General features: G+C 43.0%; 2 protein-coding genes across 4 annotated transcripts in view; both read left to right on the forward strand.

Annotated features, from left to right (window-relative positions):
- Window positions 1–12926, forward strand: part of KIF3B (kinesin family member 3B) — a 36593-nt gene extending 23667 nt beyond the window's left edge. For all 3 annotated transcript variants that reach the window (XM_046678751.1, XM_046678750.1, XM_046678752.1), the window contains 6 exons: window positions 162–284; window positions 393–511; window positions 5193–5306; window positions 5996–6101; window positions 8079–8257; window positions 9441–12926. In XM_046678751.1, the coding sequence (XP_046534707.1) occupies window positions 162–284; window positions 393–511; window positions 5193–5306; window positions 5996–6101; window positions 8079–8257; window positions 9441–9537 (738 nt within the window). In that variant the 3' untranslated portion in view covers window positions 9538–12926. The remainder of the gene's footprint in view (window positions 1–161; window positions 285–392; window positions 512–5192; window positions 5307–5995; window positions 6102–8078; window positions 8258–9440) is intronic.
- The window catches only part of ASXL1 (ASXL transcriptional regulator 1), an 85225-nt gene continuing 81950 nt past the window's right edge, over window positions 9705–12979 (forward strand). Inside the window, exon 1 of the mRNA XM_046678748.1 lies at window positions 9705–9770. Coding sequence (XP_046534704.1) covers window positions 9762–9770 — 9 coding nt within the window. The 5' untranslated portion in view covers window positions 9705–9761. The remainder of the gene's footprint in view (window positions 9771–12979) is intronic.

Below are 12979 nucleotides of genomic sequence, written 5' to 3' on the forward strand. Positions count from 1 at the left end.
CTACAGAGCAACTATCTCTTATATTAGACGCTTCAAAGGGAATGGAAACGAGGTGTGTCAGCCCCTTCCTAGTGGGAGACGCTGATCTGGAACCCCCAGTCTGGTATTCTTGTAGAGACATTGTCTCTAGGCAAGCTGATGGATTTTGTGATGTTGTTCAGAAACGTCGAGAAAGAGAAATCCAGCAACAGATGGAAAGTCGAGATGAGGAGACCTTGGAACTTAAAGAGACATACAGCTCTTTGCAGCAAGAGGTGGACATCAAGACCAAAAAACTGAAAAAGGTATAAAAGGGGCAAGGCCAGGCAGAGGTGTCCTGAGACCTGGGGGAAAGGGAGAGCTCTGTTGTCTGGACAGCCGTCCTCTTCACCCGCCTGTCCCCTCGGTTGCAGCTCTTCTCCAAGCTTCAGGCGGTGAAGGCGGAGATCCATGACCTCCAGGAAGAGCACATCAAGGAGCGCCAGGAGCTGGAGCAGACTCAGAATGAGCTCACCAGGGAGCTGAAACTCAAGTAAGTTCCGGGCCTTCCGTGGCACCCCCAGCCCCTTGCCAGGTCATTGCTAAGTAAGAAACATGTCTCTGAGGACAGGCTCCTGCCTACTTGTCTCCAGCTCATCCTGCCGCCTTGTCTGTCTTCTGTTGTTCCTGAGAAGGTCACTCTGTCTCTGGGTCCCATCTGTTACTGAGTGACTTCACCGAATGATCTCTCAAGTTTCCTTCCACCCTACCTTCTCAAAGCTTTTAAAGGCCCTGGCCTTGCCTCTATCAATTGATTAGAGGGAATCTTTTATTAACTAGAATTTTCTGAATGGTATAATGAACACCCAAATACCCATCACCCAGATTCAGTGATAATCTTTTGTCATCTATCTTTCATAAAAATATTTTAAAGTAAATCTTACCTCATGTTATCTCACTCCTACGTACTACATGACCACAATGCTATTTTTTGAAAAGTTTTATTGAGATATAATTCACATATCATACAATTCACCTCTTTAAAGTATGCAAGTCAATTTAAAATAAATATGTTTACAGGGTTGTAAAACCATCACCACAATCTAATTTTAGAACATTTTTGTCCCCCTACAAAAGAAACCATGTACAAATTAGCAGTTGCTCCTCCTTACCCCCTCCCCAGCCCCAAGAAACTACTAATCTACTAACTACTAATCTTTTTTTTTATTTTATTTTTCCTTTTTCTCCCCAAAGCCCCCTGGTACATAGTTGTGTATTTTTAGTTGTGGGTCATTCTAGTTGTGGCATGTGGGATGCCACCTCAGAATGGCTTGACTAGTGGTGCAATGTCCGTGCCCAGGATTTAAACTGGTGAAACCCTGGGCCGCCGAAGCAGAGCCTGCGAGCTTAACCACTTGGCCACGGGGCCGGCCCCCCTACTTTGTATCTCTATAAATTTGCCTCTTTTGGACATTTCATATAATTAGAATCATACAACATGGAGTCTTTTGTGACTGGTTTCTTTCACTTAACATGATGTTTTCAAGAATCATCCATGTTGTAGCATGTCAGTACTTGATTCTTTTTTATGGCAGAACAATATTGTATGGATAGACCACATTTTATTTATCCATTTATCAGCTGATGGACATTTGGGTTGTTTCCAGTCTTTGGCTATTATGAATAATGCTGCTGTGAACATTCGCATGCAAGTTTTTGTATGGACATGTTTTCATTTCTCCCGGATATGTACCTAGGAGTGGAATTGCTAAGTCATGGTAACTCTGTGTTTAGGTTTTGAGGAATTGCCAAACTGTTTTCCAAAATGGCTGCATTATTTTGCATTTCCACCACCAATTTCTCCACATTCTTGATGGCACGTTATTGTCACTGTAGTACATTTTAGTATAGCCATCCAAATGGCTGTGAAGGAGTATCTCATTGTGGTTTGGATTTGCGTTTCCCTGGACTAATGATGTTGAGCATCTTTTCGTGTGCTTATTGGCCATTTATATATCTTCTTTGGAGAAATGTCTGTTCGGATACTTTGCCCATTTTAAAATTGGGTTATTTATTTGGACTTTTATTGTTATTAATAAATAAAGAACTCTATATACTTTGGATACAAGTCTCTTATCAGACATGATTTGCAAATATTTTCTCCCATTCTGTGGGTCATCTTTTTACTTTCTTGATGGTATTTTGTTTGCAGCACAAAAGATTTTAATTTTGATGTAGCCCAGTTTATCTGTATTTTCTTTTATTGCTTAAACTTAGTGTTGTATCTAAATTTGTCTATTCTGGACATTGCATATAGATTTGTAAATGGAGTATTGTGACCTTTTGTGACTGACTTCTTTCGCTTAGTGTAGTATTTTCAAGGATCATACATGTTGTAGCATGTATCAATACTTTGTTCTTTTTTATGGTTGAATACTATTGTATTGTATGAATATACCACATCTGATTTATCCATTCATCAGTTGATGGATATTTGGATTGTTTCTCCTTTTTAGCTATTATGAATAATGCGGCTATGACCATTTGTGTACAAATTTTACCATAGACATATGTTTTCAATTCTCTTAGTTCATCTAAGAATCTTACAGTTTTAGGTCTTACATTTAGGTCTGTAATCCATTTTGAGTTAGTTTTTGTGTATGGTCTGAGGTAGGGTTTCAAATATGTGGATTGTATGTGGATATCCAGTTGTCCCAGCGCCGTTTGTTAAAAAGGCTCTTCTCTCATCGCCTTTGCACCCTTGTCGAAAATCATTTGACCATAGGTGGAAGGGTTTATTTCTGAACTCTCAGTGCTGTTCCATTGATCTATATGTCTGTCCTCAGGCCCGTACCACACTGTCTCGATTACTGTAGCTTTGTAATAAGTTTTTAAATGAGGAAGTGTGAGTCCTCCAATTTCATTGTTCTTTTTCAAGATTGTTTTTGGCTATTCAAGGTCCCCTGCATTTCCATATATATTTTAAAGATCATTTTGTCAATTTCTGCAAAAAAGCCAGCTGGGATTTTGATAGGGACTGTGTTGAATCTATAGATCAATTTGAAGAGTATTGTCATCTTAAAATATTAAGTGTTCTGATCCATGAACATGGGTATCTTTCCATTTATTTAGATCCTCATTAATTTCTGTCAAGAATGTGTTGTAGTTTTCAGTGTACAAGTCTTTGCACTTCTTTTGTTGGATTTATGACTAAGTATTTTACTTTTTTGAAGCTATTGTATATGGAATATTTTTCTTAATTTTATTTTCAAAATGTTTATTGCTAGTGTATAGAAATACAATTGACTTTTATATACACAATGATATCTTTCCATCTAAAAAAATTAACATTAAGTTTCTTAGTGTTAACTCTTACCATGTCCATATTTAGATTTTCTTGGTTTGTTTGTATTAAGATCTATATAAGGACCATCTATTGCATTTGGTTATTATGTTTCTTAAGCTTATTTTAATCTGGAGTAATCCCTTTTCCTTTTAAAAACTTGTTTTCGTGGTTGACTTGTTGAAAACACTGCACCAGATAGCCTGTAGAAATACCCCACATTCTGGATTTATCAGTCTGCTTCCTCATGGTTTCGTTTAACTTGTGTCTCTGTCTTCTTTGTCTCCTTTTAACTGAAAGTTAGCTCTGAAGCACTGGTTCTCAACCGTGGCTGCACACTGAAATCATCTTTAAAAATCAACATTTAAAAAAATAGTGACGCTTGGGCCCCACCCCAGAGATTCTGATTTAATTGGTCTAGGGCAGTGGTCCTTAAATGTTAGCAGGTAGCCGATCATCTGAAGAGCTTGAATAAACACAAATTGCTGGGCCGCACGCCTGGAGTCTGATTCAGTGTGTCTGGGGTGGGACCTGAGAATTTGCATTTCTAACACTTGGAGAACCATGGGTCTCTCATGAGGTCTGGGCAAGATATTTTTCGGAACTCTGTAAGTGATATTAATATGCAGGCTCGCTTGAGAACCACTGAGCTGATAGTTTCAACCAACAATGATCTTTGGATTCATTATTTCATTACAGGCTGCAAAATGATGTTTTTCTATATCAGTCCTTCCACAGCATTAGCTGAAATTTTTCTTTAAAGAAGAACTTTTCAAAAGGAGTCTCTTAATGACCAAGTTTTAAATTTGAAAAGGAGCCCTTAAAATTAAATGTATGTGTCAGTCCTCTTTCTAGGTATGTATACCTAGAAAAAAAGATAAGAACAAAACATGCCAAAATATTAATAATAGCTATCTCTGGATTGTGAGATTGGGTGTAATTGTATTTTTCACATTTCCAAAAGGTATAAATAGGACCTTTAAAATCAGGAAAAAAGCGAATATATGTTATGAAAAATAATTTCTTGTGTGTCAAATAAAATAAAGTTTCATCTCTCCAAAATGTTTTTTCCCTAAGGAAGCCATTTTCATTGTTCTGTCTTCTATGTCTATCTTTTGAATTAACGGTGAGTCAACCTGTTTCTCACAGTCAGTACCTACACCTCTGTGGTGTTTGTTGTGCGTCTCTCCCACACCCGTTTGGCATTGTTCTGTCCTGAGGTTTTGAAACAGTCACTGCAGAGATGTGGCAGGAGGCAGTGCTCACTGTGGAGAGACACGCCCAGTGGGTTCCGGTTTCCTTGTTGGCCCTGTTCCCTGGGTGCTTCTCGGGCCGAGACTCTCCTCAGGAATGGTCTTCATTCTCAGGGGTCTATGGGACTGTAGTCTGTTTGGTCCTGCTGTTTGTCCTGGTGATTAGAATGTGAAGTTTTCCAGCTTGGGCAACAGTCCATGGGACGGGAGGAAGGCAGGTTAATTTCTGATCTGTTTTTCGCATTTTGGACGCTCATAAGCTGGGTTAGCAGTACCAGTGGCCCTCCAAAAGATACTGTTTAGCACACATTCACTCCAGGATAGCCCAGGCATCATCTCCCTCTTCAGTCCTTTCACCTCCTCAAGCTGCTCCTCTTTGGCAGAAGTAACCTCTCCATAATCCTGGGGCAGACCATTATCAGCACCTGTCATACCTGAGTGCTGCACCGTTCCCTGTCAGTCTCAGGACACCAAGGGTCATTTGTGTCTGTATCCTGGTTCTTTGTATGATGGTGGGCCCACAGCACCTGCTCAGTAAATGTGTGCTGAACCACTTGACTCTTATCTAATTACTCACGACACGTGAGACCAGATAGCCAGCACTCCATCTGTATTCACATGTATGTGTGCTCTTGCAGGCATCTTATTATAGAAAACTTTATCCCTCTGGAAGAAAAAAGTAAAATTATGAATAGATCCTTCTTTGATGAAGAGGAAGATCATTGGAAATTACATCCTATAACCCGACTGGAGTAAGTCACTATTGACTTTAAGTAGATTTTAAGGTGGGGAGGGGAAGAATGTTGATCAACTGAACTTGGCCAGGGTGGTATGGTAAGAACACAGTTTGATTTATTTAAACTGGGGACCAGTTACCTCTCTGACTTTGTCACTGCCATAGGTCCATGAGGTAAAACTTTGATGACGAGTGTGGCATTAGGAATTGGGAGACTTTATCACAGTGAACTAACGCCCTTTCCTAGGTTCCTGCATTTCACCTGCCCCAGCTGTCAAGTAAAGCGTGCTAGGCCAGTTGAGGGGCAGCACATAGGTGTTAACTTGTGTGTCAGTCTGACACGGTGATGAGAAGGATTCTCAGTCTAAGTCTGGGTCTTGCTAGAAAAATAGGAGATGTCTGCCAAGGATGCAGGGGTAGCGAGTGTTGACAGCTGTGCTGCTTGCCTGCCATCTAAGAACTGGATGATGACTCTGAGCCCTTCCAGCTTAAAAGATGCATGATGCTCCCATTTGAATCAGAAAGCAGCTCAAGCAGAAAATATAAGGAGCTCCTGCCCCGTTTACATGTCAGTTCTCAGCCCAGGGAGGTACTTGTCTCAGGTTCTATTACGCAGTCTTCTGAGAGCTGGTTCCACAGGACCGAAAGCCTGGGACTGTGGAACACACTCCAGCCAGGGCTTTAACCGCTGCAGTCCATTTCCAGGAATCAGCAGATGATGAAGCGGCCAGTCTCAGCTGTGGGATATAAGAGACCATTGAGCCAACACGCAAGAATGTCCATGATGATCCGTCCAGAGGCCCGATATAGGGTGAGAAGATTGTTCTTGCGTTTTTCTCCTTCCTCTTTTAAAGGAGTTTAGACTTAGGTAAACCCTTAGGCACCGTTCTACAAAGTCAGAAGAGTTTGGATCCTGACTCTTTCCAGAGCTACCTGAGGACATTTATAGAATTAGAACAAATAATAAATAAGGTAAAAAGAACAATAACAAATAATAATAAATATAAAGGTAAAATAGAACAAGATTTAGGAAGCAGAATAGGAAAGGAGGCGAGTACAGACATACTGTCCATATGGCCGATAAATGTTAACAGTAAGCTTCAGATGGCTCTGTGGGAGACTGGAAGGATGCAGATGTCTAGTGACAGGAGATGGAGATGTGTTAGAGAACTTACGGTACTTCCGTTTACCATAATGTGGGTCAGTCATATAGTTATTTGAAGTGACGTAATTGAGGACTATTTAATGACCCAAACATATTTTACGATATTAATACCGTTCGAGCTTCTATTTATAAGCACTCGCTGTGTGCCAGGCACTGTGTTCAGCACTTTCTGTAATTGAACCCTCCCACCTACTCTCTGCAATAGGGCCTGTGGCTTCGTAGGTAGCTGGTAAGTAGATGAACCAGGAGACACAATGTATTGTTAAGTTACAAAGCAATTGGTACTGGAAATGTATATATTTATTTAAAAATCTGGTGCAAGGTATATCAAAATGTGAACTGGTTATCTCTGGCTAATGCAAGTTCACTCAATTTAAATTTTCTTCTCTGCTTATCTGTATTTTGTAACTGTCAGTGGGGACCCTGTATTATTTTTACAATGAAATATTTTCACGTAAAAAATATGTTTTTGAGTCTCCCTTGGCAGCCAGAGCAAAACAGGTGAGGACTAGTTAGCTCCTCAGGTGCTGGCACTGAGTTATTTAAAGTAAAACAAAAGCAAAAGAGATGTAATAGGTGGGGTTTTATATAGTGGAAGATGAGTGACGTGTCAGAATCCTCAGAAGCATTTTTTTAGCAGTATCATAGAGTGTATATCTTGCCGGTTATTTCATATCTTAAGCCAAAAACATGATTTTAAACCCTGAAAATCAAATATGTGGGTTTCCAGGGGGCTAACATGATCCAAAGCTAGAATTTAAAGCTGTGGCTCTCAGATGTGTTTTGCAATGGACCCACTCCATTAAGGGAAATTTTAAGCAGTATCTGAATATATAAAATTGGTAAAGGGAGCCACTCCCTCTCCCCTGCTTCTGGACCATGGATCCCCCAATCCCCCTGTCCCCTTCCCCTGTCCCCTCTGGAGCCTGGGACTTGAGCTCCGCTGAGTGGGAGGAGCTAGAGGAAGAAGATGTGTAACCATGGGTGCTCTTCCCTCTACACTCTTATCTCGGCATGTAGGAGCTAGGAAGAGGCCCACCACAGGGTATAATGAAGGAAGCCATCCACAAGGCCAGTTATGAGATGGGGCCCAGTCTGATTTTTAAAATGTGGTTATGAGTACATACACTGCCACACCACCCCCCCCACCCCCCCGACACACACATACCGCCTCCTCTTTCCTCACTTACATACACCATATCTGCCGCCTCCCCTCGGGAACCAAAATGTTCATTGAAGCTGCTAGAGGTGGTGAGATTATTGGTGATTACTATTTTCTTCTTTATGCCTTTTTGTATTTTCAAGTTGTCTGCAATAAATGGGTTTTACTTAATTTATCATTTTTCCCTGATTATTCCCCTTAGGGTATAATACATGTTCATTGTTAAAAAAAAAAATTATTTAAAAAAAAAGAAAATAGAGAAACTCCTGGAGAAGGAAACAAAAATCATTTGTAGTCTCACCAGGAGAAAAGTTATAAAACAACATCACTTCTTCTAGGCAGGCTCTTGACAGGCCCGGAACAGCAAGCGATTTGCAGTTCTGTTCTTGGAGCGGGTCTGGGTTGCTTGTGCTCTCTGTGTCTGGAGGCCAGCCTAGCTGATTGTGGCTGGTGGTTTGCAGGCAGAAAACATCGTGCTGTTAGAGCTGGACATGCCCAGCCGGACCACCAGAGACTACGAGGGCCCTGCCATTGCCCCCAAAGTCCAGGCCGCATTGGATGCGGCTCTACAGGACGAAGATGAGATACAGGTGGACGCGTCATCCTTTGAAAGCACTGCAATTAAGAAATCCAAGGCCAGGTGAGTGGCTTTTGATGACCTGTGTTTGAACAGAGCGTGTTCGAGCAAGGACAAACGAAGGAAGAGGGTGGTAAAGAGTGCTTGTTTACCATGCGGTGCTTTACAGAACACACCAGAAAAGAGGACCCCATTACTCCTGTGTTTGTTCATTTATGCTACAAATATTTATGGTTTGGGCATTATGCGAGGTATACTGAGTCCCAGAGTGCCTGATGCGCCCGGTTCCCTCTCTCAGGAGTATGCTTCTAGTGAGGTAGAGGACAGTTCTTTGGTCCCCATCGGCTACTCAGCAGTTCTAAGTGCTTTAAGAGAAACTTCTCCTAATGATTTCCTGAAAAAACTTATAAGGTAAATATTATCATCAGTCCATTTTGTAGAGGAGAAAACTGAGAGAATTTGAGAAAGTAGCCAAGTTGAAGGAAGTAAGTGGCGGAGCCAGGGTTCAAAGCCAGGTCTATCTCAATCCACAGCCCAGGCTCTGAGCCTCAGTGTTGGATTTACTGCACCCAACTAATTAACCAAGTTCTTTTTTTTTTGAGGATGATTAGCCCTGAGCTAACATCTGCCAATCCTCCTCTTTTTGCTGAGGAAGACTGGCCATAAGCTAACATCCGTGCCCATCTTCGTCTACTTTATACGTGGGATGCCTGCCACAGCATGGCGTGCCAAGCGGTGCCACATCTGCACCCGGAATCCAAACCGGTGAACCCCGGGCTGCCGAGAAGCGGAACGTGCGAACTTAACCACTGCGCCACTGGGCCAGCCCTAACCTAGTTCTTAATTTGGTGCTAAATTAGAAATTCCGTCTTATTAAATTCTGGATTAGAAGTTTAATGAAAACAACTGGGTGAAAAACCAAAAATGGAAGAAATTCTACCTGAAGACTTAAAATTTTTTACCAAATGGAGAAGATGGTCCAGATTTGATTTAAGTGGAAGAACTATTGCTGAGAATCAAGAGTTCCTTCCCTGGGGTTCACACTTTGGTTGGCAGGTCGTGTTGGCCTTGCACAGAGGGTCAGGCTGTGCCGGTCTGGTGGTTTTACAGTTGAAAGTGTACTAGCTTTCAGGTCATTGAGGAAAGGCTACCTTGAAATGTTAATGGCACTTGATGGGAAAGGAGTCTGATCTGTGTCAGAGGCAGAGATGGGATGGTAATGTAAACATGTGCTTGACTTTTGCAGACCTAAAAGTGGAAGGAAGTCAGGATCCTCCTCGTCTTCCTCAGGAACTCCTGCATCTCAGCTTTATCCACAGTCTCGGGGGCTGGTTCCAAAGTAAAGCCAGTTCCTCCTCTCCCAGGGTGTAAACAGCATTTGCCTACTGAGAGAAGAGACAAGCAAACACCTGCAGAGAGGACTCGAGCCCAAACTCAGAACCATTCCCCTGGAGAGAAGCGATGGCCTCTTTGCAGATTAACCAACTTATTCTGGTTGAAACGTGCTGGTCCTAATCTGGCACTCAGCTCATCTGGGAAACGTCCTTTATTAGCATCTCAGAAATGCATGGCTAAGGTAAAGTGCGATAGTTGAAGTGGAAAGCAAGAGAATGACCAGTGACCTTGCTTCCCTTCTCCTTTGCCTTCTTCTCTCCCTTCTCTTGCCCGCCCTTCCTCTCCCCTCTCCTGTTCTAGTCTGTTCTTTACACTGGGCTCCCTCCTTGTTGAACAATAGGGCAGAATCAGCAGTCACCTTAGCAGGACCAAGTTTGGGGCCTCAGAAGACAATGACAGTGAGGTTGAAAACGGAAAGCCCTTGAACTTGAATAGGTGCTTGTTCTTGCAGGTGGAAATGAGAGATCTCATTTGGATCCAAGACCCCGATGGGCACGATCCGTGTACCTCAGTGAGAAGTGGATCCTCATTAGGATCTGCTAAATGAGGAAATGTTTTCCGAGGAGGCTACCAATTTCTGTTCCTGAAGGATTTAATGTCAGAAGCAATAGAAATAACATTCCCTCTGCCTCCTTGGAGATGTTAGGGAACCAGCTTCTTTAAAACCTCAAAACCATGACCATTCTGTCAAAGGTGTAAATCTGTAAGCTGATGCCATGTCCATACACCGTGTCACTTTACTCTTCATTTGTCACCATCTTTTCCCGTGCACACATACTTGAGCGTCCCTGCCTAGGTCCATCTTCCGTCTCCAGAGCATGCTCTGCAGTGGGCCTGTGTTGTGAGAGAAGGGAGGCTGGCTCTGTCTTCTCTGATGGGACTAGAGTTGGGGGAACGAGACATGTAGTGGCACTTTTGAGTTCCTCATTTTGTTCCATGTTTGTGCAGAGAGCATGAGGGTGAGTAGGCAGATGCAGACACAGAGACGTGAGGCTTGGTGCACTGGGGAGGGAAGACAGAAAAGATGGAAGCAAAGGAACCCTGCCTGCCTCCAGCAGAGGACTCACCTACTCCTGGAACTGTGGCTGCCCTCAGGCAGAGCCTAAGGTGGTGGCAGGAGTGGCTGTGCGATGAATAGGCTCAGAGGAGAGAGTTAGGAATTCCCATTTACATATACTAGTTTGGTTTGTAAGTTTTAGTTTTTCGTGTTATTGCAATTCAAAGCTTATTTTGTGTTGGTCATTAGGTGAATGTTACTCATTTTTCTCCCAAGAGAAGCTCATAAGTGTGTGTGGGTGTGCAAGCACAGTGGTGCCTGTGTTCTTTGAGTGTGTCCATGTGTGTTTGTAAGAGAGAGATAGAGACCAAGAACTTGCCCAATTTGAGAAATACACTAATGTGCAGTTGTTGCCTTTGTCTGTATTAAAGGCCCATTGAATGACTAGTCCAGGCTGGAAGCGCTCTCGCGTGGGTGTCTGAGTCCACGAGCCAAGCCTGAGGGGACAATATGAGTCCCCAGGTCTGCCACACTGGTGCACCTTGCTGGCATGGTGCCTCAGAAAGGTGGCGACTCAGGTGGGCCTTGAGTTATATTTTAACTCAGCTGCTCAGTTCCCAGGGCACATTTCTGGATCAGAACCCGTGGGAAAGAAGAGGTACCATGTGCAATGTCTTAGCGTTCTACAAATGGAGATCTGTCATCTGGCAGCTTCTCTCCTTTTTAGTTACCATTCTTTCTGAACCCAGGGCCCTTTTCAGCAATTCCTAGAACGTGATGGAGCCTTCCCTCATCTTTCTCGGGATCATACCCTGCTTCTCTCTTATTTACTAAGAATTGACCTGTTTGAAAGGAACCAGATGATGAGGTGGATAGCCTAAGATGGTTATCTGTCAGTTGCACCTCTCTCACACCACATTTTCTCAAAGCTATTCTGAATTCTGTAGGCTGAAAATATTCATGTAGCCAATCCGAGAATTGAACACTGCAGGTAACACTGTCCCTTAATACCGATGTCTCAAGGTGGCTATTCTGACCAAGGGTGGTTGAGTGACCACAGAACTTTTCTAAGAAAGCAAAAGAAGAAAGCCAAGTTGACAAGCAGAGTTATTCAAACCAGATTGCCTCGTGCTCAGCTGTGTTCATCCGGTGGTTTGTGAAGCAGAGGACAAGAACACTTGTGCGGGGTGAAGCTGGCCCTTCCCGAGCAGTCTCCGGTGCTTTTCTTCTCTCAGTGGATCTGATACACGTTTGAACAGCGCAGACGGTAGAATGTCTTACTGCTACCAGGAAGCTGCTGCTTTGGGCTCTGAATTGAGCCAAATGTGTTGAAGACCTACCAAGCCCATTGAGGGACCAGGTTTTCATGTCTGTAGTCATGCTAGAATGTTCCAAGCCATCTGAGGGACTTCCTGCCAGCAGCAGCTAGTGAAATCTGGAAGCAAGTCTTACAGCATCTAAGAAGATCATCTGGGAGAAGGAGTTTGAGACTGTGTGTGCAACCTTCATCAGGCCCCTTTTTGCTCTGATCAGTAGGAATGTATCTGGCTTCATATTTTAGTCACATATCTCCCAGACCCCTGGATTCAGATCCCAAGGCCACAAATCATAGGCATGAAGCACTTTCTTAAGACTCTGACCTAATGTTGGATTGTTCCCCGTCGACTGCCTGCATGCTGCTTGAATTGCACCACCCGCATCTCCATGACCAAGGGCATCAGAGAGTGCCGCAGCTCAGGCGTGGGCCACTCTCTGCTTTTCCTGTCTGACTCTTGTAAGTCCTCTCTCACTGAATGTAGAATTGTTGCCAAGTTTCTGAGAAGCGTCAATTCCCTGTTACCGTGGGATATCAGTTCTGCCTCACATTTCCCACTTGAGGTTGAGGCTCACTGCAGACAACACCCTGGGCCATCTCAACGCCATCAGTGGACAAAATGGGGCTATTAATACACTCTAAAAGCCATAATCAAAACGCTCAGAGGGAACCGGACAAGAATAGTGGGCCTGGCTATTGTGTGTAGCGCAAGGTTTTGTCTTGTACTGTTCGGAAATCTGCCACCTTTCTCCCTGCCCTTGTTTCTTGAATGAAATGTTTTGAGGCTGTTTATGAAGGAGTGACCCTGGGGCAGGCAGGAGGCAGTGGGCTTTATGGCTCCTTGGAGTTACTATTGATCTTGACCTTCTCTTTGGCTACCTTTAGACAAAGAATATGCCAATACTTGGGGCTCTGAGTTTTACAATTGATATTTATTTGTATCATCTCTTTGTCTAGGAATGTAAAAGTGATTCTAAACTAAGATGTGTAATAAAAATCAATCAGATTTATTGTACCTACAAAAAGGTGTCCTCATAAATGACTATTGCTTTTGACAATGACATGCCCGTGGTGGACA

This window comes from Equus quagga, chromosome 12, assembly GCF_021613505.1.
Source record: "Equus quagga isolate Etosha38 chromosome 12, UCLA_HA_Equagga_1.0, whole genome shotgun sequence".
Lineage (NCBI taxonomy): Eukaryota > Metazoa > Chordata > Mammalia > Perissodactyla > Equidae > Equus > Equus quagga.